Below are 22,706 nucleotides of genomic sequence, written 5' to 3' on the forward strand. Positions count from 1 at the left end.
GAATGACAAATTACAATTTTCATCAGCATTAGAAATGATCACATATTTAGGTCTAAAGACAACGCTGTTATAATCTATGAATCCATGCAACTTCCATTAAAATGTTATCATCTACTTGGGATACATTCGTAAAAATTGAGTCGAAACAAGTTGCCAATGTCTTCCTACGAATGAGTGTTATTAAATGCGCATCCGAATCACTTGATACTAATCTTATTTCTGGACCTATTTCAATTATATCGTTAAGCCCTCTTTTACAAAGAAATCTATAACAAGAATGCAATTGCAATTTGATCGCTAATGTTAATGTTATATTTTTCCTTGATGTTACGATAGACGCATAATTCTTCGAAATTTTATGAAATCCCTCATATCGAATAGAAGATAAACTTTTAAGAGGTCCCATTCTTCGAATAATTTCTGGATAATGTACCATAAAATGAAATTTGGGTTTTAGATGATCATTGAATAGTCGTATATACATTTCATAATGAGAAATTATTAACCCTTTAAGGAAATTTATTTGAACGTTTGATATAATTGTATCTGTTACGATATTAATAATTTCACAAAGTATGAGATAGAAATCCCAAACTTCATTATCATAAGAAATTACATAGATCTCCTATAATAAAAGTTAAGTAACAAATCATCGCAGACATTTCTGATGCTGTCATTATTATATATCCTTTTTTTAAGTGATCAATTTTTATCAATGGCATTTTGTTTCCCTTATCGAAATTTGATTGATGATTAAAGTATTTAATTCTTTCATTTAAATGTTCCATAGTGAAAAAATTCTCCATTAGGAAATACTGTATTATTTTCGCAAGATCATATCTGCAAACACCTTCGAAAAGATCATGCATTATATCGCAAGTTATATTTATCGAGCAATCAAAATGAGGGATTTCATTGAATATACACTCCTCGTTTACGCCATATGCCAATTTTGAAACATCTTCGCAATAATTTTGTGAGGTACGTAATAAACTTTCGTCTTCGAAAGTTGCAGAACGCGTATTTGATTTTACAGCACGACAAATTCTACAAAAATAATCACTGGAAAAACTCCCATTGAAACCTAAAAGACCATTAAGTCCCAAATTATCACCTAAAAGTGCTATCATGACAAAATAAAGAATATGTTCACAACCATTTGTATCACGAATAACAATTCCTTCATTACTTAAATATTTCAATTCCTCTATTACATATCGAAAACATTTTGCGTTCCCGAAATACATACGATCTGATGAATTTATCAGTTGTACTAAAAAAATATTTTCTAATAATGAAGCATATTGCGAAGGCAAAATTGCGATTGAGCAATAAAGTCCTCCTACTTTATAAATCCCTGCTGCAGATCCTAAAGAATTATTCGTTTCAAAATCATCATAGTATAAAAACAACGGTATAACTGTTTTATTTGGATAATGCTCTCTAATAGATTTCCAAATAGTACCGTCGCAAACACTTGTATGTCTTATCAATGTATGTTGCAGCGATATTTGTTTTAAGAACGGATAATATTTTTTCATAGAAACCAGGTAATTCTAAAAGAGTCTTTAATGTTTCACGCATAGGTATGATTTGACCTTCACATTTTTGAACAGTGAGAATTGTGTTTTGCTCTTTTCTTTTATTACTGTAGTATTCTCCAATAAAGAATGATTGTGGAGAGATAAAATACTTTGATTTTCGGAGATACTGAAATTTTTTATATTCACTATCAATATTTTCCAATATAGATATCTCACAGTTATCAAAATTGTATAAATTAAAAGGTAATTGTGATATTAATTGTTGAAGAAAATATTCAGAAATATTCGGAATTGTATCTCGAAACTCTTCTATAATTTTTTGAACTATTAATCGGGCAATAGGTTTCAGATATAATTGAGCGAATTTTAGCACACAATTTTCAATATCGTTAGATGAAATATTTTTTTCAATTATAAAATTATTTGTATTAATAATTGATTATTTTCTGTTATGTTTTCCATTTTAAACATTACAGACGTCTGTAATGATGAATTATCATCTTTATTATCAGAGTCTTGTAATTGATGTACATATTTGAAATGAACATCTAGCATCTAAGTGTTTTTGTAATGAAAAAAAGAAGAAAATATCTGATAACATTTAGGATTAATACATTTATATGTCATCTCAAATGGATGATATGATTTTAAATGTTTAATATATGCTCGAGTATCTCCGAAAATCTTTTTTTAAACAAATTCGATAATCCATTTTTGGCTAAAGCAATCTTTTAAAATGCGATATTAGTATTTGAAAAATTATTATTTTTAAGCGTAATGTTTTATGTTTCAAAAAGACGCAAGAAAATTAATTGTTACTTATGTCAAAAACAAATAATAAGAGCTAATAATAAACTAATAAAACCTAATACTAATGAGAAAATAAGTTCGGTGGCATATACTATATATATATATATATATATATATATATATATATATATATATACATATATATATATATATATATACTATATATATATACAGGGTGATTCTAAATAACTTTATGTTTTTGCAAAAACATAATCTTGACCGAATTCTAAGACGATTTTTCTTTTGGCAAAATTTCGTCCGAAGCATAGTTTTTGAATTATTAAAGGAAGTAGTTAACGTATGACAGGGTCGAATACAAGAGGCAGGTAAGGGTGGCGCGATTCACCGTCAGACACGGGTGCTTACGCGGGGCACCTGCTGCGATCAGCTGGTCGCTATACACATACAGACACACATGCGAACACATACATTCTCTGTCTGTCTGTCTGTCTGTCTGTCTGTCTGTCTGTCTGTGTCTGCCTGTCTGTCTGTCTGTCTGTCTGTCTGTCTGTCTGTCTGTCTGTCTGTGTCTGTCTGTCTGTGTCTGTCTGTCTGTCTGTCTGTGTCTGTCTGTCTGTCTGTCTGTCTGTCTGTCTGTGTCTGTCTGTCTGTCTGTGTCTGTCTGTCTGTGTCTGTCTGTCTGTGTCTGTCTATCTGTCTGTCTGTGTCTGTCTGTCTGTGTCTGTCTGTCTGTCTGTCTGTCTGTCTGTCTGTGTCTGTCTGTCTGTCTGTCTGTCTGTCTGTCTGTGTCTGTCTGTCTGTCTGTCTGTCTGTCTGTGTCTGTCTGTCTGTCTGTCTGTCTGTCTGTGTCTGTCTGTTTGTCTGTCTGTCTGTCTGTCTGTGTCTGTCTGTCTGTCTGTCTGTGTCTGTCTGTCTGTCTGTCTGTGTCTGTGTCTGTCTGTCTGTCTGTCTGTCTGTGTCTGTCTGTCTGTGTCTGTCTGTCTGTGTCTGTCTGTCTGTGTCTGTCTGTGTCTGTCTGTCTGTGTCTGTCTGTCTGTGTCTGTCTGTGTCTGTCTGTGTCTGTCTGTGTCTGTCTGTGTCTGTCTGTCTGTGTCTGTATGTGTCTGTCTGTCTGTGTCTGTCTGTCTGTGTCTGTCTGTCTGTGTCTGTCTGTCTGTGTCTGTCTGTCTGTGTCTGTCTGTGTCTGTCTGTGTCTGTCTGTCTGTGTCTGTCTGTGTCTGTCTGTCTGTGTCTGTCTGTGTCTGTCTGTCTGTCTGTCTGTGTCTGTCTGTGTCTGTCTGTCTGTGTCTGTCTGTGTCTGTCTGTCTGTCTGTCTGTGTCTGTCTGTCTGTCTGTCTGTGTCTGTCTGTCTGTCTGTCTGTGTCTGTCTGTCTGTCTGTCTGTCTGTCTCTCTCTCTCTCTCTCTCTCTCTCTCTCTCTCTCTCTCATTCGCTCACTCACCTGTAATTTTTTTTTTTTTTTACGAGAGAGGGGAAAATGCATTTTATGCATACCCACCGGTCGATCCAGTGAGTTATGTGGGACTCGAGTACCAAGTCGAATTACCAACTCGGTACTCCCTACCCACTAAAAACCCCTCTTTTCACGAATTTCCTTTGACACACTGTCCCTCTGACTTCCCGAGATCTGTTTTCACATAACGTCAAAAAATAGTTATTATTACCTTGTTCGATGACTTTTGATGTATTGCTGTAATTGTTTGAAGGAGAAATGAATTTTCCGATAGATCGTACGTTCTCAAATTTAACGTAAATATCACGTTGCAGAAGACAAGAAATCCACACTAAATTATTAACTGAAAGTTTTTCTTCTTTCATGAACTGTATTCTTTTATAAACTTTAACGTAATCACATTTATTTACTCACTCGATGAGACGAGAAATTTACTAATGACTCTATCACTAATCAGTATTAATCACTGTCGAATAATAACTGTTGGCGATTAAAAATCACTCGATGAAGGAAACACGCGCGGACACGTAACTACACGACGCGACAATGCGACGATAATTACTCGGCGACTGCAAGCAGTTTTTTGTCATGGTAGGTTGCGGTAGGTTAAGGTACTACTGGCGCTATCGAACGCGATCATGTGTTCGATTGAAGAATGCGGTAAACATAATAAACATTTAACATATTAATATTATTATTATCATGAATGTGCGTGATATCCATACATCGTATGATATCTATTTAAAAATTAATTAGATTAAATAAGTGTTTTTAAAATATTTATTACTTTTACTATTATCATATAAAATATTAATATTAAATATTTATTTAAGATAATAGTAAAAGTAATAAATATTTTAAAAACACTTATTTAAGGGGGGAAGAGCCTCCAGACAACAGGTTTTTCAATAATATTTTACAAAAAACTGAGAGTATTTATTACATTGAATGAAATTATATATTGACATTGATGTTCAAATGTATACACACAAATTTTTTTATAAGAAAAAAAAACAAAATGGCGGCGCTACAGCTGCTCAAACTTGGCTCCTTCAATTTGCGCTGTGGAATGCCCAGCCCCTTGTAGTCAACTGAAATCAACCAATCAAAAGTTTTTCATTAAAATAAGTTATTTCGCTTTGTATGTACCTATTTTTAACGAAAAAAAAAATGAAAATTTGAACACAAAAAGAAAAAAATTACACTTTTTTTTATAAACAAATTGTTAAAAACAATGTTTTTAGTAATAATTATTACTAAAAATATTGTTTTTAACAATTTAATTTTTTTCTTTTTGTGTTCAAATTTTCATTTTTTTTTTCGTTAAAAATAGGTACATACAAAGCGAAATAACTTATTTTAATGAAAAACTTTTGATTGGTTGATTTCAGTTGACTACAAGGGGCTGGGCATTCCACAGCGCAAATTGAAGGAGCCAAGTTTGAGCAGCTGTAGCGCCGCCATTTTGTTTTTTTTTCTTATAAAAAAATTTGTGTGTATACATTTGAACATCAATGTCAATATGTAATTTCATTCAATGTAATAAATACTCTCAGTTTTTTGTAAAAAATTATTGAAAAACCTGTTGTCTGGAGGGTCTTCCCCCCTTAATCTGATTAATTTTTAAGTAGATATCATACGATGTATGGATATCACACACATTCATGATAATAATAATATTAATATGTTAAATGTTTATTATGTTTACCGCATTCTTCAATCGAACACATGATCGCGTTCGATAGCGCCAGTAGTACCTTAACCTACCGCAACCTACCATGACAAAAAACTACTTGCAGTCGCTGAGTAATTATCGTCGCATTATCGCGTCGTCGCGTCGTGTAATAACGTGTCCGCGCGTGTTTCTTTCATCGAGTGATTTTTAATCGCCAACAGTTATTATTCGACAGTGATTAATAGTGATTAGTGATAGAGTCATTAGTAAATTTCTCGTCTCATCGAGTGAGTAAATAAATGTGATTACGTTAAAGTTTATAAAAGAATACAGTTCATGAAAGAAGAAAAACTTTCAGTTAATAATTTAATGTGGATTTCTTGTCTTCTGCAACGTGATATTTACGTTAAATTTGAGAACGTACGATCTATCGGAAAATTCATTTCTCCTTCAAGCAATTACAGCAATACATCAAAAGTCATCGAACAAGGTAATAATAACTATTTTTTGACGTTATGTGAAAACAGATCTCGGGAAGTCAGAGGGACAGTGTGTCAAAGGAAATTCGTGAAAAGAGAGGGGTTTTTAGTGGGTAGGGAGTACCGAGTTGGTAATTCGACTTGGTACTCGAGTCCCACATAACTCACTGGATCGACCGGTGGGTATGCATAAAATGCATTTTCCCCTCTCGTAAAAAAAAAAAACAAATTACAGGTGAGTGAGCGAATGAGAGAGAGAGAGAGAGAGAGAGAGAGAGAGAGAGAGAGAGAGAGAGACAGACAGACAGAGAGAATGTATGTGTTCGCATGTGTGTCTGTATGTGTATAGCGACCAGCTGATCGCAGCAGGCGCCCCGCGTAAGCACCCGCGTCTGACGGTGAATCGCGCCACCCTTGCCTGCCTCTTGTATTCGACCCGTCATACGTTAACTACTTCCTTTAATAATTCAAAAACTAAGCTTCGGACGAAATTTTGCCAAAAGAAAAATCGTCTTAGAATTCGGTCAAGATTATGTTTTTGCAAAAACATAAAGTTATTTAGAATCACCCTGTATATAATACGCCATAGCTAGAAAATTTGCAAGTATCAGCAGGTACGGGATCCCAGAAGGTATCTCCTCCTTCTATATCTAAACAACTTGTAGCGCTGAGTTCACACGCTACTCCAGATCTGAGGTGTACTTTATTAGTATTTATTTTTACGTCGGCTACGTAATCTTGGAGAGTAATTTTAATACTGCCCAGTACAATGACGTCCGCCCATGTTCCATATGGGTCGGAATAAGCGCTTCCGGAGCACGATCCTTCCGAGTCGACGTGACCAGCTAATATTATAGGACGTGTCAGGGTTTGATTTGATTTTAACCCAGTTATATATGTTCCTGCCAATTCATAAGTTCCATAAGTGTGCATACGGCGGCATGCTTCACGAGTGGTTTCTTGTATGAACGAATATTTGCCGTTAAAGACATCCATGGTGTGAGAAAACATCCCGCATTTCTTAATTAATCGGTCGATTTCAATTTTACATTGTATTACTTTCACAGAGTCAAATTCGTTAATTTGAAGTAGTTGAATATAAATTCGGCTTGAATTGACGCTTTGCTGGGGAATATCACATTCTTCGATGTTTAATAATGATAAGGTGGTGAGATTAGCAGACGCTGAACCACAATCGTAGCCTATTATTCCATGGGTGAATTGTAAGTTCACGAGTAAGAATGTTAACGTAGCTATTCCCCTGGGATCCATCTGCAAATTTTTCTTATATATATGTATATATATATGACATAATTAACCTATCTATTTATCATTCATTTACGTCGATTAATTATTATATTTATTATTTAGTTACTACCTAACAAAAGGATATTACATGTATACGTATATGAGGTTTTATTATTACTACTATTATTAATATTATTATTATCACTATTGTTTATCCTCTTGATGGTTTGATGATTTATTAATAGGTTTAATATAAGAAATTCGCAACCGATTTGGATGTACTATTCGGCTGTTCTTTTTTATTTTTATCCTTACATTATTTTTATTTAAAATTTCTAAAACTTCATGAGGACCTATGTAATGATCGCCGAATTTTCCCGGTTTCGGGCCCTTTAGTAAAAATACCTAATCTCCAGGTTTAAAGGTTTGAGGATTGATTTTTCTGTCATAATATTTCTTTGATCTATGCTTGGCGCTGATTACATTTTCTCTTGCATTCTCTTGAATGTTGTGTAGCTGTGTTACAAGGTTTATCAGGTATTCATCGTAATTCGCTAATCTATCTTCGGGTGCTGGAAGTTCACTTGAAGGAACTCTTGCTATTTTTCCAAATACTAACTCGTATGGAGTGTGTTTCGTAGCTTCGTGGACGTTTGTGTTATAATTAAACATTGCAAGTCCTATCCATCGGTCCCATTGCTTTTGTTCATTAGCATATTGTTTAAGATATTCTCCTAGTGCGTGATGTGACCTTTCCAAAGATCCGTTTGATTGCGGATGAAAGGCGGTAGTACGGAATTTACGAATTTTAAATAATTTAGCTATTTTCTTCATTAAGTCACTAATAAAGTTTCTGCCTTGATCTGTTAATATAGCCTTGGGGGATCCAAGTATGCAAATAAAACGGTCTACAAATGCTTCTGCAATTGTTTCAGATGTCTGGTTTGGCAATGGTATTCCCATGCAAAATTTTGTTAATTGATCTTGCAATGTTAATATATATTCGTTGCCTCTCTCAGTCTTTGGTAAAGGACCAACGATATCCATTGCTACTTTATCGAAGGCAGATCCTGGAGTGTCAGTGATTATCATGGGCTGTTTAGTTTTTACTCGGACTAATTTCTTTAACTGACATTGTAAACATTGTTGTATATATTTTTGGACGTCTGATTTTAAGACGTCTAAATTTTCCCAATAATAATTATGTTTTATTCTATGGTATGTTTTAGTAACGCCACGATGTCCTCCTGCTGGTGGACAGTGCGTTTCGCCGATTATAACAGGGCGTAAATCTTTAGGAGGATATTTAATTAATCCATTACATATTATTATTTTAGTAGGTGTGTCGAGAAGTATTAATCGAAGCTGTATCTTAATATTATCCCACGGGACATTGTTAACATAATCAGTCTTTGCTATGCTGAGTGTTTCTAATTTCAATGTTTCAAGTAGATTTCGTAAATCGTTTAATACTGTAACGATTTGGTTGAGAGTTACTGTAGGACCTTCTCGTTGTCCTTCGCTGACAGGCAGTGCCACGTGGTAATAGTTCTTATATTTTATGGCGTTAGCTTTACCCAAGGCAAGAGAATTTAGATGTGGTAATTCATTTCGCTCAAATCATTTTTTAGATCCAGAATCCAGAGGATTTCCCTCAGTATCAACAAAATATGCAATGTTGTCTTTTCGTAAAAATAGTAATTCACGTGAGTCGACAATATTACTCTTTAAGAATTTATTTCTGATTATAAAGGGTTTTATTTTCCTGGATTTTAGATTCTTATTAATGTCATCTTCTTCCGTATCTTCTTCTTCCGTATCTTCTTCTTCCTTCCTTACTTCTTTTGTGCTTAATTCATTTATTGTTTTATAATTTTTATCAGGTGGATCATTTCGTTCATTAATTTTTTCGGTATCAATCTTGAATTTAGCTGTCTGACTTCTTGTTAATATTCTGTTCTGTTTAGGAGGGTCATGTATCAATGCTTTCTCTGTTAGCTGGGCCTCGACTGGTTCATTTAATTCTTCTAAAGCAAATGGAAGTAAGTCAGGATTGTCTTCCGTTATTATTTCTTCATTATCCTCGCTATCGGAGAGATGTAAATGAAAATAGTCGCTTTCTTCTTCTTCTTCGTCTTCTTCAAGTTCTTCTAACATTTCAGATATTACTTGAGCATCTTCGGGGTTGTCAGGGTTTAAGAGTTCTTTATTTCTTATAATTTTGCAATCAAATTCTTCAATACTTGCTGGATTCCTGGATAGTGCATCTGCATTTACATTAGTTTTTCCTGCCTTGTATACTACTTCATAATCATATTCGGCCAATTTCAATCTCCATCTTAATATCCGCATATTTGCATCTTGAGCGTTTTTAAACCACATTAGTGGTTTATGATCTGTAACTAAGGTGAATTTTCTTCCGTACAAGTATGGTCGGAAATGCTTAACGCAATATACTATTGCAAGTGCTTCTTTTTCGTAGGTATCGTACTTTAATTCATTGTCCGTCAGAGTTCGTGAGGCATAGGCTATTGGCCTGTTTTTATTTACTTGTCCTTGTGATAGGATTCCTCCTACAGCTATGCCAGAAGCGTCAGTGGTTAAAATAAATGGTTTAGAGAAATCCGGGTATTGTAATACTGGTTCTTCGCACAATTTTTGTTTTAAAGTTTCAAATGACTCCTCTTGAGTGGCCGTCCACTCAAATCGTACATCATTCTTTAATAATAATGTTAATGGTTTCGCTAATTTAGAAAAGTTCGGTATAAATCTTCTATAATATCCGGCAAGTCCCAAAAATTGTTTAATATTTCTTGGTGTTTTCGGTCTTGGAAAGTGTTGTACTGCTTCTAATTTTTTCGGATCTGGTTTTACTCCATCTCTGCCGATTACATGTCCCAGATATGTTACTTCAGATTTCAGAAACTCACATTTATCAGGTTGTAATTTCAGGTTAGCCTCACGAAGACGTTCAATTAATGCATTGTATTTCCTTTCATGTTCTTCCAATGAAGATGCGTAAATGACGATATCATCCATATAAACAAATAATTCTTCACCTTGTAATCCGGTCAACACTAAATCCATTAGGCGTTGAAAGGTCGCTGGAGCGTTTTTAAGACCGAAAGGCATTCGCTCGAATTCATAATGTCCAAAAGGCGTTGTAAATGCGGTTTTATGACTATCTACAGAATCCATTTTTATTTGGTGAAAACCGGATGCTAAGTCGCATACTGAAAAATAACGAGCTCCTCCTAATTGATCCAATATATCGACGATATTCGGAAGAGGATATGCATCTCCTATAGTTTTTTCATTTAAAGCGCGAAAGTCTAAGACCATTCTCCACCTTTTATTACCCTTTGAATCTTCCTTTTTTGGCACAATCCATATAGGCGTATTGTAAGGTGATTGTGAGTGTTTCACAATGCCTCCTTCTAGTAATTCTTCTACTTGTCTATTTATTTCTTCTTTGTGTATTTGTGGGAAACGATATTGTCGGGTATTTATTGGATGGTCGTCTGTGGTCGGAATTTGATGTAGTAATACGTTCGTCGCAGTCAATTTTTCTCCGGGAATGTGAAATCGATCTTGACTATTCGTTATTAATTTTATTACGTTGTCTCTCTCTGTTCCATTTAGGTGTTCTAATCGTAGAGATTCTATTATTTTAACGAGTCGATCCTTCATTTTTATTTCAGTGACCACCAAACACTTGGAATTTGCGTATTAATGAGTATTAATTTGTTGATTTTCGTCATGTTTTGATTTACGTTTTCGCATAAATTTATCTATGATCTCTTGAGATTTGTTTAACAAAGACGTGGAAATTCTCGAAGACGGTCTGTATTCTTTGAGACCTTTAATTTTTAATTTTTTATTTTTCCGAGTCATCGTTTGAACTTTATTGAGGAGATTTTTTAGAGAAATTTCAAATTCATTATCATTATTTTTTGAAAATAATTCGAATTCCGGAAATTCGATATCAAAGGGGGATAAGGAATCGCTCCCCTTTTTAAAACAAGAAGGTGTCGAATTGTGTAATGAGGTTTGGTAACTTCCCTCCTCACAATTGACGGAGCTAGGATTTTCTGTCGAGGTTTGGAAATTTCCCTCCGAAATCCTAGAGTTAATTTCCCCTGGAGAGGTCTGGTAATTTGCCTCTTCTAGGATTTTTAAATTTATTTTCCTGATTTTTTCTTCATGGTTATTTTTATTTTTAGTTTCTTTCTTGTTTTCCCTTTTGTTTAATATCTCTTCTTTATTTTCATTCAATATTCCATCAATAGTAGGATTATGTTGATGGTTTTCATGTTTAAAGTCCGCTCCATTTTTGCAACTTGCAGTTTCCTCTTCTTTCTTCCTTTTTATTTTTATTTTATTTTTATTCTTATTCTTGATTTCATTTTCTTCTTGATTTATTATTTCTTTATTAGTTTTGTTTTGAGATTCCTTGATGCTAAATTCATTTATATTTTTATTTTTATCTTCGATTTCCATCTCACCCTTGTAATTGAGCTCTTCAATCTTTTTGTTAAATTCCTTATGTTTAATTTCTTCCTCCATACGGACTGATTTTTCTAAGTCGTTTCTATTTTCCAGTGTAGATTCATGGTCGTCAAGCACTTCATTCAACGGTTTTAAGCGCAAGTTCGGAACTTGTACTTCCGTTTCTTCGTCTAGGGTACTTATGATGTTTAAATACGCTTTTCCGGATGTATTTTCGACAATGGTGTCCCCTAGATAAATTCCGTGAGTTAATTTTAATCTGGGTATATATCCTACTTTTATTTCTGGATTTTTTATCCTCACATAAAATAATGACTCAGATCGTGGAGCCACTACGATCATCTCCGGCGTAAAGAAAGGTATGTTAATTCCGGATGCAACCAGGCATTCTTCCGCATAATCTATTTTCGAAAAAGTTTGTTTAAAAAATTCGTTGCCTAATATTCCAGATTGCGGAATTGGGAAATCGTTAGATACAATATGAAAGATGACTGGTATTTCAAAAAGAGTTAATACGATTTCACCGAGGGTGTAAACAGGATAATCATTTATACCATTTAATTTTAATATATTTTTGTAATTAATATTAAGTCCCTCAGGCGCGAAATTTTCTTTGATAACATTAGGTCCAGATCCTGTATCTAACATAAGAGTTATGGAAGTCGGCATATCTTTAACGTTAACCCGGACAGTAAGCACTAGGCTTTGCTTGTTGAGATTTACTGTCACAGGCTGTACATTTATGTTATTACTTCCTATTTGACCACTTGAGATTGTGAAGGGTGTGAGGTCTGCCCGGCCCCCTGCTGCACACCCGACGTCGAGGGGCCCTTGTAGTTTCCCTGACTATTTTCCTTGCGACGGTTGTTACTCGCGATACGTAATTGACAATCATCGAGTAGATGACCTCGGTCTTTGCAATATCGACAGAATAAATCGTTCTTAGGCGTCGCTTGTTGATTAATTTTAGAACGACATTCTTTAGAGGTGTGTCCGAATTTGTCGCAAGTTTGGCAAGTAATTCTCGGTTTATTTTCGAGGTTTCTCTCTTCATTTTGTTTTTTCCAGCAATTATTGGCGGAATGCCCTGGCTTATCACACCACTGGCAAATTACAGAGACTTTATTGGGTTGACTATTAGTATTTTGTCGACAGGTTTTTGCATTATGTCCTGGTTTTGAACATAATTGACAGGTGACAGCTTTTTCCTGTATTACGTTTATCGTTTGTCGAGCTTGAGGATCGCGAAACCGACATTTGTCAGCACTATGCCCTCGTTTCTTACAAATCTGACATATTAATATTTCCATGCCTAGATCAGATTTATGGTGATTTTGTAGTGAAAATTGAGAGAGTTTTCGACAATTATTTGCTACATGCCCCTCTTTGAGGCAAATTTGGCACGTTTCTCGCAATCGATTAGTAGGTAATATTTTTGTTCTGTTTGAGTCATTGCTCTGTCCCTGTCGTAAATCTGTCATTACCCGCAGTTCTCTTTCTATCCTTAAGGCATCGGCGACCGTTTCTTGTACATCTAAATCCCTCGCTATTCTTTGTTCGATTTCGGGCTTAAGCCCTCTTATAAAGCATTTACTCATATCTTTTTCTAGCGATGTCTTAGTAGCTTGGTCTGGCAATGTATTTCCGGGTCCTCTATACGCTTCTAATATCTGTTTTCCTAAGATCTTGACGCGGTTAGCGTAAGTAACTACATCCTCGTCATTTTTCTGATAAACACATCCTAGTTCTCCTTGGAGTTGATAGACGGTTTTTACCGGCCCATAAATTCGTTTTAAATAAGCAGTTAGTTGCGATACTTTATCAAAATCTTGGTCTTGAATCGTTCTGCGTGCTTCACCTACTATTCGTGTTCTTAAAATTTTAGTAAACTGCGGTTCGGCTTCCTTAGGAAGCATTGATCTTGCTTCTTCGCAGCCTTCAATAAAATAGTTAAGCGGAATGTTGCTGCCATCGAAGAAGGGGACAGCGTCAACCGCATATTTCAGTGTGGCGAAAGGATTTTGTTGCGCCATGATTTTAGGGTTTTCAGGATAATTTTCAAAGTTATTACTATCAACTATTTTACTTATACTAGCGTTTGCGGCGGTAGATTCGGAATCGTTGGAAGACGGCTCAGGCGAATCGGCAATTAAGGTATTTTCAGTTAAATTGGAAGAATTTTCCTCAATAAATTGGACTTGTTTAGATGTCGCTTTAGGGGTAGATGTGTGTAAAGGAGTAGAAATAGCTCGAGTGTTTTTTGGTTTACTATATCGCTCTATTGCAGTTTTATAAAGATCCTCTATTTCGTCTTTATTGACTTTACTTCGAGTCCCGTCACTCATTCCGGTTTCCAAGATCGCACATTTCAATCCCGGACGAGCCCCCAAAATTAATCAGTATGTTACGTCCAGACCCTTAAAAGGTCGGGCCGTCTGGAAAGACGCAACCTACTTACCCGGTGACACACTTTTCGGGCGTGTGTATAGATCGGGTCGAGCGCACTGTCAGGGGCCTGGCACATGTCAGTGACCAGAATGGTCCCTTTAACTCTGTGAGTGTCCCAGGCCGTTACGCTCGTCGGTCCCTTTTCGGTAAGAGAATCGAATCTCTTTTACTCGGGACGGGACCCTGTGCGATTTCGGACTTCAAGGAATGAGAATGGGTAGCAAAATTAAATGAAGATTTTATTATAAATTATCATTTATTCAATAATTAGTCGTTTGAGCGATATGAAATGTTTACATAAAGATCTTTTCTAAAAATACAAAATATAGTTGAAAATTTTATATGTGTGTTGTTTGTATGTGTGAGGGAATTTCCGCGGGTGTTACATTGGTTCGGAGGACGTCAGCCAGGAATAAAAGTGGTAAATCTAATCTTAAGTATTAACCCTGGCTGGAGATTATTACAATTTTGTTACTTTTAATTTAAAATTTGCTATCTAAACAGGTATCGAGTTTATTACTGTCTATACTAGTGGTCGAACGATTTACTGGACCGCCGATAGCCTGAGCCAGCCCTTCTCTTAACCGTTTGTTCCGGCGATTCCGCCAACGCCTATTGTTTGACCGCGAATTATGAGGCGACACTAGTAAAATTTAAGATACGCGATTTAAATACGGTAATTATTGATGAAGATAGATGATCGATCAGGTATATTAGGTCTCTATCAAGAAACGATCTTCAAGGTTTATTTATCGTTCAATCCTTTCATTTGAAATATATCCGATCACAATTTGAAGAAGCAATTATATATATATATATATATATATATATATATATATATATATTTATATCGAGAAGAAAATTAAAGGGAACTAATGGGATAGATTGCTGTAAAGAACCTTTGGAGAGTGGGGAAGTATTCGTGAATTCCAATTCTGAAATCCGCAACGAATAGATAGGAGGAATATTCGTGAATTCCAATTCTGAAATCCGCAACGAATAGATAGGAGGAGTATTCGTGAATTCCAATTCTGAAATCCGCAACGAATAGATAGGAGGAATATTCGTGAATTCCAATTCTGAAATCCGCAACGAATAGATAGGAGGAATATTCGTGAATTCCAATTCTGAAATCCGCAACGAATAGATAGGAGGAATATTCGTGAATTCCAATTCTGAAATCCGCAACGAATAGATAAGAGTTATATGGAAAGGGAATTGAATTGTTAAGGATAAATTACTATTGATGGTTATTATGAAATTCTAACTGATCGAGAGTATTATTGATTAAATTTTTATTATTTTAAGGATCTATAGTTCAAATTCTTTAATTACTTAAAGATCGTTTTTGATATCGCCAGTCGAATGGGAAAGAGAAATAGGAACTGAGAGAGAAATTTAAACTTACTACTTATTGTGAACGTTGCAAGGTGTCGAAAAAGAAATTTAATCCGACCGGAGCTGAAAGCGCAGGTGGGTGGCTGTTGGTTGAAGATGAGTAGAATGCTCAGTTGATCCAAAGTTCACCTCACTCACTTCACTTACTTATTGACAATGATTGAATTTAAACAGATACTCTGTGCTGCACGAAAGAGGTGTCGTAATTTCTTTAAAATGAACTGTGTTCTATGAACTGTGAACTGAAGTGTGTCCGCGTCTTCGGCTCGCAAGTTTTAAGGATTTTACTCCTCCTCCCTTCTGGATGGTGGGGAATCTTTTTAGGCGAATGAAATGATTTCTATTACTCCCTTCCTAAGGTCAAGGAGCTTGATTTTTTAAAAGGAGAGGGGTCTCTTGAGATTTTAATTGGTTAAGCCCTTTGGCTCGAGACTTAGCTCCATCCAGTAGAGAGTGGGAGTGAGCTGATTATCTTATCGCTTGATGATTTGGCGATTCGGAGAACGCTTGAGGGTGGCCTGTCGAACGAGCGCACGTGCACTATCAATTTCGAAAGGTTTTGTCTTACGTTTATTATTTGTCACTCTTCCGAGGACCAGATCTTTATTTTGAAAATTCTTTGGATAGAGAGGCTTGGAACATAAAGCCGTACTCATAGATACGGGACAGTTAGAATTTCTCATAACAACTTTTCATCATATAACTCGTAAATTTATTTAGAGTTTCGTTGACGCTATCTCGACTGGCCATTCTCAGTATTAGATTTGTTAAAGTTTAATGACGATACCCGCGGGTGAGGTTGCGTTCTTCTAAGTGCTATCTTTATTTCTAAGAAGAATCGCTTTGCATTCCGAATGCAAGTCGATCCTTGATTTCCTTCTTCCACGAAATCGTTTCGAGGAAAGAAAAGAATCGTGGAGTCCACTGGACGTAACAACATAAACCGTAAAATATCTAGTAAAATATTCATTTTTCGATTATCTTACCTTAATACTTTTACGTACAAAATAATGAGAGGAATCAATTGGTGTAAAGAAAACACATAGTTGTTTTGAAGAAAAAATATGTAATTTGCAATTAACAATTCCATATTTTTTCTTAAAAACAACTATGTGTTTTCTTTACACCAATTGATTCCTCTCATTATTTTGTACATAAAAGTATTAAGGTAAGATAATCGAAAAATGAATATTTTACAAGATATTTTACGGTTTATGTAAAATTAAGAAATTATTTCAAGCCTCATAACTCAAAAAGTACTTAACAAAAAAGTACTTAATTATAGTGTTTTGGAAAGCTCTCGAGATAAGCTACAAGAATGTGCAATGACAAATAGTAGGTTCCATTTAAGAAATTAAAGGTGACCTTCATGTGACCTTCAAATAACTCTTCAAGGTCAAACCAATGATACCATCTTATGGCCCCCTCGAAACCATAAAACTTTTGTCTGAATCATTTTTCCGTATCTGTCTTAGGTACAAAGAAATTTGGGTGCATAGATTAAAATGGCCCACCCTGTATATATGTATTACAATATGTATTACAATAAAGTGTTAAAATAAAAGTTAACCAAGTATTGTGTGTGCAATACATATGCATTATAATAAAAGATTAAGATAATAAAATATTAAAATAGATTATAAAACATTTTTATAATGAAATAATAGATTGTTATCTATCATTTCTATAAAAAATTTTATAATATTTTATTATTTTATATATTTTATTATTTTAATCCTTATTGTAATGCATATGAGTTGCACACACAATACTTGGTTAACCTTTATTTTAATCTTTTATTGTAATACATATATATGTGTTATACGCAGAAGTACATATAGTTACGTATCGCAACAACTAATGGTTAGTTTTAATTTTAATGGTCTATTTTAATTTTTTATTATAATGCATTTGTATTGCGCATGCAACATATAGTAATATATATGTATTATAACAATCATTAGTTATTGCGATGAGTAATTATATGTATTTGTATGTATAATACATATATGAATTATAATAAGCATTTAAATAAAAGTTAAACAGTATCATGCGTGAAACATATATAAAATAGAAGATTATAATAAAAGATTGAAATAAAATATATAAAATAATAAATTATATTATAAAATATCTTTATAGATATTATTAATAATCATTGCTTACCTTTTGTGAGTTTCATTATCATTAATTGTTGCTGGTTCTTTTTCGTTTCTGGAACTGTAAATGTATAATATAAGTTATAAAATATTTGTATAAAAATGATAGAAAACCCTTTCGATCAGTCCCATATAAAAGAATGTTGTAATGTATCAACAATAATTTCGTGAAGACTGCTTCATATTCTGCATTATTTATGAACTGTGAAAAAATATTTAGGTAAGTTGCCAACACTACCGTGTCTCTTGATAATTTGTCTTTATTTTCCTTACTATTAAAAATAGAATTAAATAACTCACTTTTTCTCCGTTCCATTTATATATTCAATGATGAATTAGATAAGCAAAGCAACGATTATTCATTAATGGATTTATAAGTATTAATTGTGAATAATAAATGTAGATTTCTAATGACATATTGATTTATAATTATCCGTTATTTTTGCAATAAGAATAGCAAAGAAGTTTGAAGGATCTGAATATCTATATAGTAAGCAAAGAGGACCGTCGAATTTTAATGAAATATGACGGGGGTGGTGGCGGGTTCTTTGCTCATTTATTTAAAGATGTTTAACATATAGTACAAAAAAGAGTGATATCCCTAAAAAAATTACCCTTTTAAAAAAAAGGTAAAAAAAGGTGCTAAGTCCGCGTAAAAAACAGTATATGTATTTGCAAAATAGTGTATTATTAACTGTAAAAAACTATTGTAAAAAACCTGTCTCCAAAATAGTGTTATTTTAAAACTGTAAAAAACTACTGTAAAAAACCTATCTTCAAAATAGGATTATTTTAATCTACAAAATAGTTATTTTAATCTGCACAAAATAGTGTTATTTTAAACCGTAAAAAATTGTTCTACAAATTATTTTAATTTTGTGTAAAATTGTATATCCTACAAAAATAATGATATCAAAAAAATTGCGCTAAGTGAAAATAAAAACTTATAAAAATATTTTAACCAAAAAAAGTTATACAAAATAGTTGTTTTAATTTTCTACATTATATCCTAGAAAAATGATGATATCCAAAAATTACGCTAATTGAAAATAAAAACTTAAAATATTTTAACTAAAAAAAATTGTACAAAATAATTGTTTTAATTTCCTACAAATAATATTAAAAAGTTGCGCCAACTGAATAAAAATTTTCACTATAAAATATACATTTCTTTTTTATTTCCAATATTAAAAGAAAAATGATATTAAATGAATTGTAATATATCTATTATAAAAAATCGTTGAAAATATGAACAATCATATACATTGCAATAATCATATGCATATATCCTGAAAAGTTTAATTAAAAAAAAAAAAGGAAATGATAATACAAAATACAAAATTAAAAATTATTAAAAAAATTAAAAATTAGAAATTAATAAAAAAAAAATAATTTATTTAAAAATTAAAAATTAATACATATAAAAAAATTTTAGTTAAAAAACTTAGCGCTGCTACGTTGAATAATGTGCTAATGAAATTAGCAGCGCTAAGTTTTTTAACTAAAATTTTTTTATATGTATTAATTTTTAATTTTTAAATAAATTATTTTTTTTTTATTAATTTCTAATTTTTAATTTTTTTAATAATTTTTAATTTTGTATTTTGTATTATCATTTCCTTTTTTTTTTTTTAATTAAACTTTTCAGGATATATGCATATGATTATTGCAATGTATATGATTGTTCATATTTTCAACGATTTTTTATAATAGATATATTACAATTCATTTAATATCATTTTTCTTTTAATATTGGAAATAAAAAAGAAATGTATATTTTATAGTGAAAATTTTTATTCAGTTGGCGCAACTTTTTAATATTATTTGTAGGAAATTAAAACAATTATTTTGTACAATTTTTTTTAGTTAAAATATTTTAAGTTTTTATTTTCAATTAGCGTAATTTTTGGATATCATCATTTTTCTAGGATATAATGTAGAAAATTAAAACAACTATTTTGTATAACTTTTTTTGGTTAAAATATTTTTATAAGTTTTTATTTTCACTTAGCGCAATTTTTTTGATATCATTATTTTTGTAGGATATACAATTTTACACAAAATTAAAATAATTTGTAGAACAATCTTTTACGGTTTAAAATAACACTATTTTGTGCAGATTAAAATAACTATTTTGTAGATTAAAATAATCCTATTTTGAAGATAGGTTTTTTACAGTAGTTTTTTACAAATAACACTATTTTGGAGACAGGTTTTTTACAATAGTTTTTTACAGTTAATAATACACTATTTTGCAAATACATATACTGTTTTTTACGCGGACTTAGCACCTTTTTTTACCTTTTTTTTAAAAGGGTAATTTTTTTAGGGATTCCTCTTTACTTTAACTTATTGGCAGTTTTTGTATACTAGTACTCGTCACTCGTTGATACTTGATTATTCAGGTTGGCAATACGATTGTTATAACTCTCGTAGCGTTTACATGTCTTCTTAAAGCCGGATTTGTAAGTCTATTTCTTTTCTTCAGCAGGAGTAGCGTTACTACAACTGGTGTAATAACATCGGCGTAAAGCACGGTTTACACGGCATCTAACACCAGTAGTTGCAACAGCGGTTGTTACTAAACCTGATTAACGTTACCGTGTAAACGTACTCACAGATAGTAACGCGTTACATTAAACGAATTTGTTTTGTATATTTAATTGACTGTTGGAAGCAAAACGTTTACTAGACCTCCGCGGGATGCAATTTAGCGTCACCTACGCGTCGAGAACAAATTCATTTAATGTAACGCGTCACTATCTGTAATATATATTGTTAACATCGCGCTGAAGAAGGATCAAAAGATGATCCGAAACGTTCGCTTTTTGTTATTATAATGTGTTTTTTAATAAACTAATATTGAAAAAAGAAAAAAGTGTTGTTGCTTCTCTGCGCTCCAACTACCGCGCGTTGGCTCTTATGCCATTTTCTTTTTAATATATATCTAAAATTCTTAATTTCTTAATTTATTAATTTCTCCATTTTTAAATATGTGATTGTATCAAGAATCGGTTTTTATCTGAAGAGAATGTACTATGGATTTTTGCGACATTCTTTCTCTGGAATTAATTATTTGCAATTACAAAATCTATTGTTTACATTAATTAAATTAAAATTTATCTGTCGAACCACAAAGGCGTTCTTAAAAGACATTTTTAAAAAAGCAAAATGTTTGCGTAAAAAATTTTTTAGACATTTTAATTAAAGAATAAGCACCTTGTTTCTCTTTTTTTTAAATAAAATTATACATATCCCAATTAAAAAAATTTAGGCAACATAATAATTTGAAAAAAATGCTTATTCTTTAATTCAAATGTCTAAAAAATTTTTCACGCAAACATTTTCCTCTTCTATAAAAGCGCAATTTTTAGATACTTTTTTAATTATTAGATTTCTTGAATTAGTGTGATCTTTGTTTTGATATCTGTTCTTGTTTATTCTTTTTTATTCTTTCGAAATTATAAGTTTATAATTTATTACACAGGATAGGTAATCTAGCACCCACAAACATACTTAGCCGCATCTTGATGATCTTCTCTGGTCTAATAGAAGATCATCAAAATGCGGCTAACCCAGATAGCCAAGCTTGATATGACATATTCAGCAAACAAATGCATCGCATGTATTATTATATATTTGCAGTATACTTGCTGACATCGAAATAGAATGCGTTACGAATGCAGCTATATGTCTGCTTTTACATGCAATCAATTAACGAAGCAAATGGTCTGCAATATTGGTATATTACGTTGTCTACAACATGTCAGCAATATGCTGACACGTTGCAATCAATTTGTTGTTATTAGCACATGAATTCATGTGAGTTCAACGTAACAGACATAATGCTGTCTCACCTTGTCTCTAGTTTGTTAAAATTAGTTGCTTCAACAATTATTGGCAACATGACAGCAACCTTATTGCATTTGGCTATCTGGGTAAGTATCTCCCGATGCATGGGATCCTGCTAACGCAGTTGGGTGAATTTTTCGGCCAAGTGTTTATCAAGGCTCATCAAAAGTACAAATCCTACAAAAACGGCCAATCGTCGTCTGATTACTCCTCTAAGAAACCAACGCCGTTTGAGACGCACAAGGCGGAGTGTCAGGTACATGAGAATCTGCGCGGCCATGAGAATCTGCGCCTGGCCGCGCAGATTCTCGTGTACCTGACACTCCGCTTCGTCATGTTCATCTTCTTCCCAGCGCTCTTATTAACATATTATGAGGGCTGGACCTACGAACAGTCGGTTTATTACGCCTTCGTCACACTCACGACCATCGGTTTTGGCGATCTCGTGGCGGGTAATTATATTATCTTATCGCTTCTCGGACGTGTGCGGAATGTGACTAATTGTTTTCAACATTAAGATTTTGTTTATAACCACGTGACGAGTTGCAAAACTGCGAGCTCTTAAGACACCTCTCAGAAATGCAATGTCCATTTGTGAATTTAATGGTGTATTGTTTACTTATATCAGTGCTGGGATTTACTTGCAACTTTCAGCCAGATTTCTTAGCTTACGCCTACTGTGCCCCTCTTACCACTCGCGCCTTAGCGACTGCGCCACCGAACGCTCGTAACTAAGGAGCGCTCAGGAACGTACGCGTCACAAATGTTATGTAGCAATCTATCTAAGTTCTCTTTATTGTTTATTAATAATAAAAATAAGTATTCTGTTATTAATTACGTATATGTTCTGTAACAATTTAAAATATTTGTGTTTTGAAACGTAATTACAATAAAGAGAACTTAGATAGATAGATTGCCACATTACATTTGTGCGCACGTTCCTGAGCGCTCCTTAGTTACGAGCGGCGCGAGCGGTAAGAGGGGAACAGTAGGCGTAAGCTAAGAAATCCGGCCGAAAGTTGCAAGTAAATCCCAGCACTGACTTATATGATTCATAATATCTATTTGAACTGTGGCATAATGATAAAAATATAATACGATGAGATTAATATTTTTTTGCGATTAAGAAATATTCTATTTTATTTTACGTATCTGTAAACAATAGAGAGAG

The 22,706-nt window shown here is 33.3% G+C and overlaps 1 protein-coding gene across 1 annotated transcript; it reads right to left on the bottom strand.

Annotated features, from left to right (window-relative positions):
* Positions 1 to 12,379: 12,379 nt before the first annotated feature.
* On the bottom strand, positions 12,380 to 14,182 carry LOC145959713 (uncharacterized). The gene has a single exon (XM_083078826.1). It carries the CDS (start codon positions 14,021 to 14,023, stop codon positions 12,434 to 12,436), a length of 1,590 nt encoding a protein of 529 aa, XP_082934952.1. The 5' UTR covers positions 14,024 to 14,182; the 3' UTR covers positions 12,380 to 12,433.
* Positions 14,183 to 22,706: the final 8,524 nt, after the last annotated feature.

The sequence above is a fragment of the Camponotus vicinus genome, unplaced genomic scaffold (genome assembly GCF_025532165.1).
Source record: "Camponotus vicinus isolate PSW18456_S1 unplaced genomic scaffold, iyCamVici1.0 SCAF_1, whole genome shotgun sequence".
NCBI lineage: Eukaryota > Metazoa > Arthropoda > Insecta > Hymenoptera > Formicidae > Camponotus > Camponotus vicinus.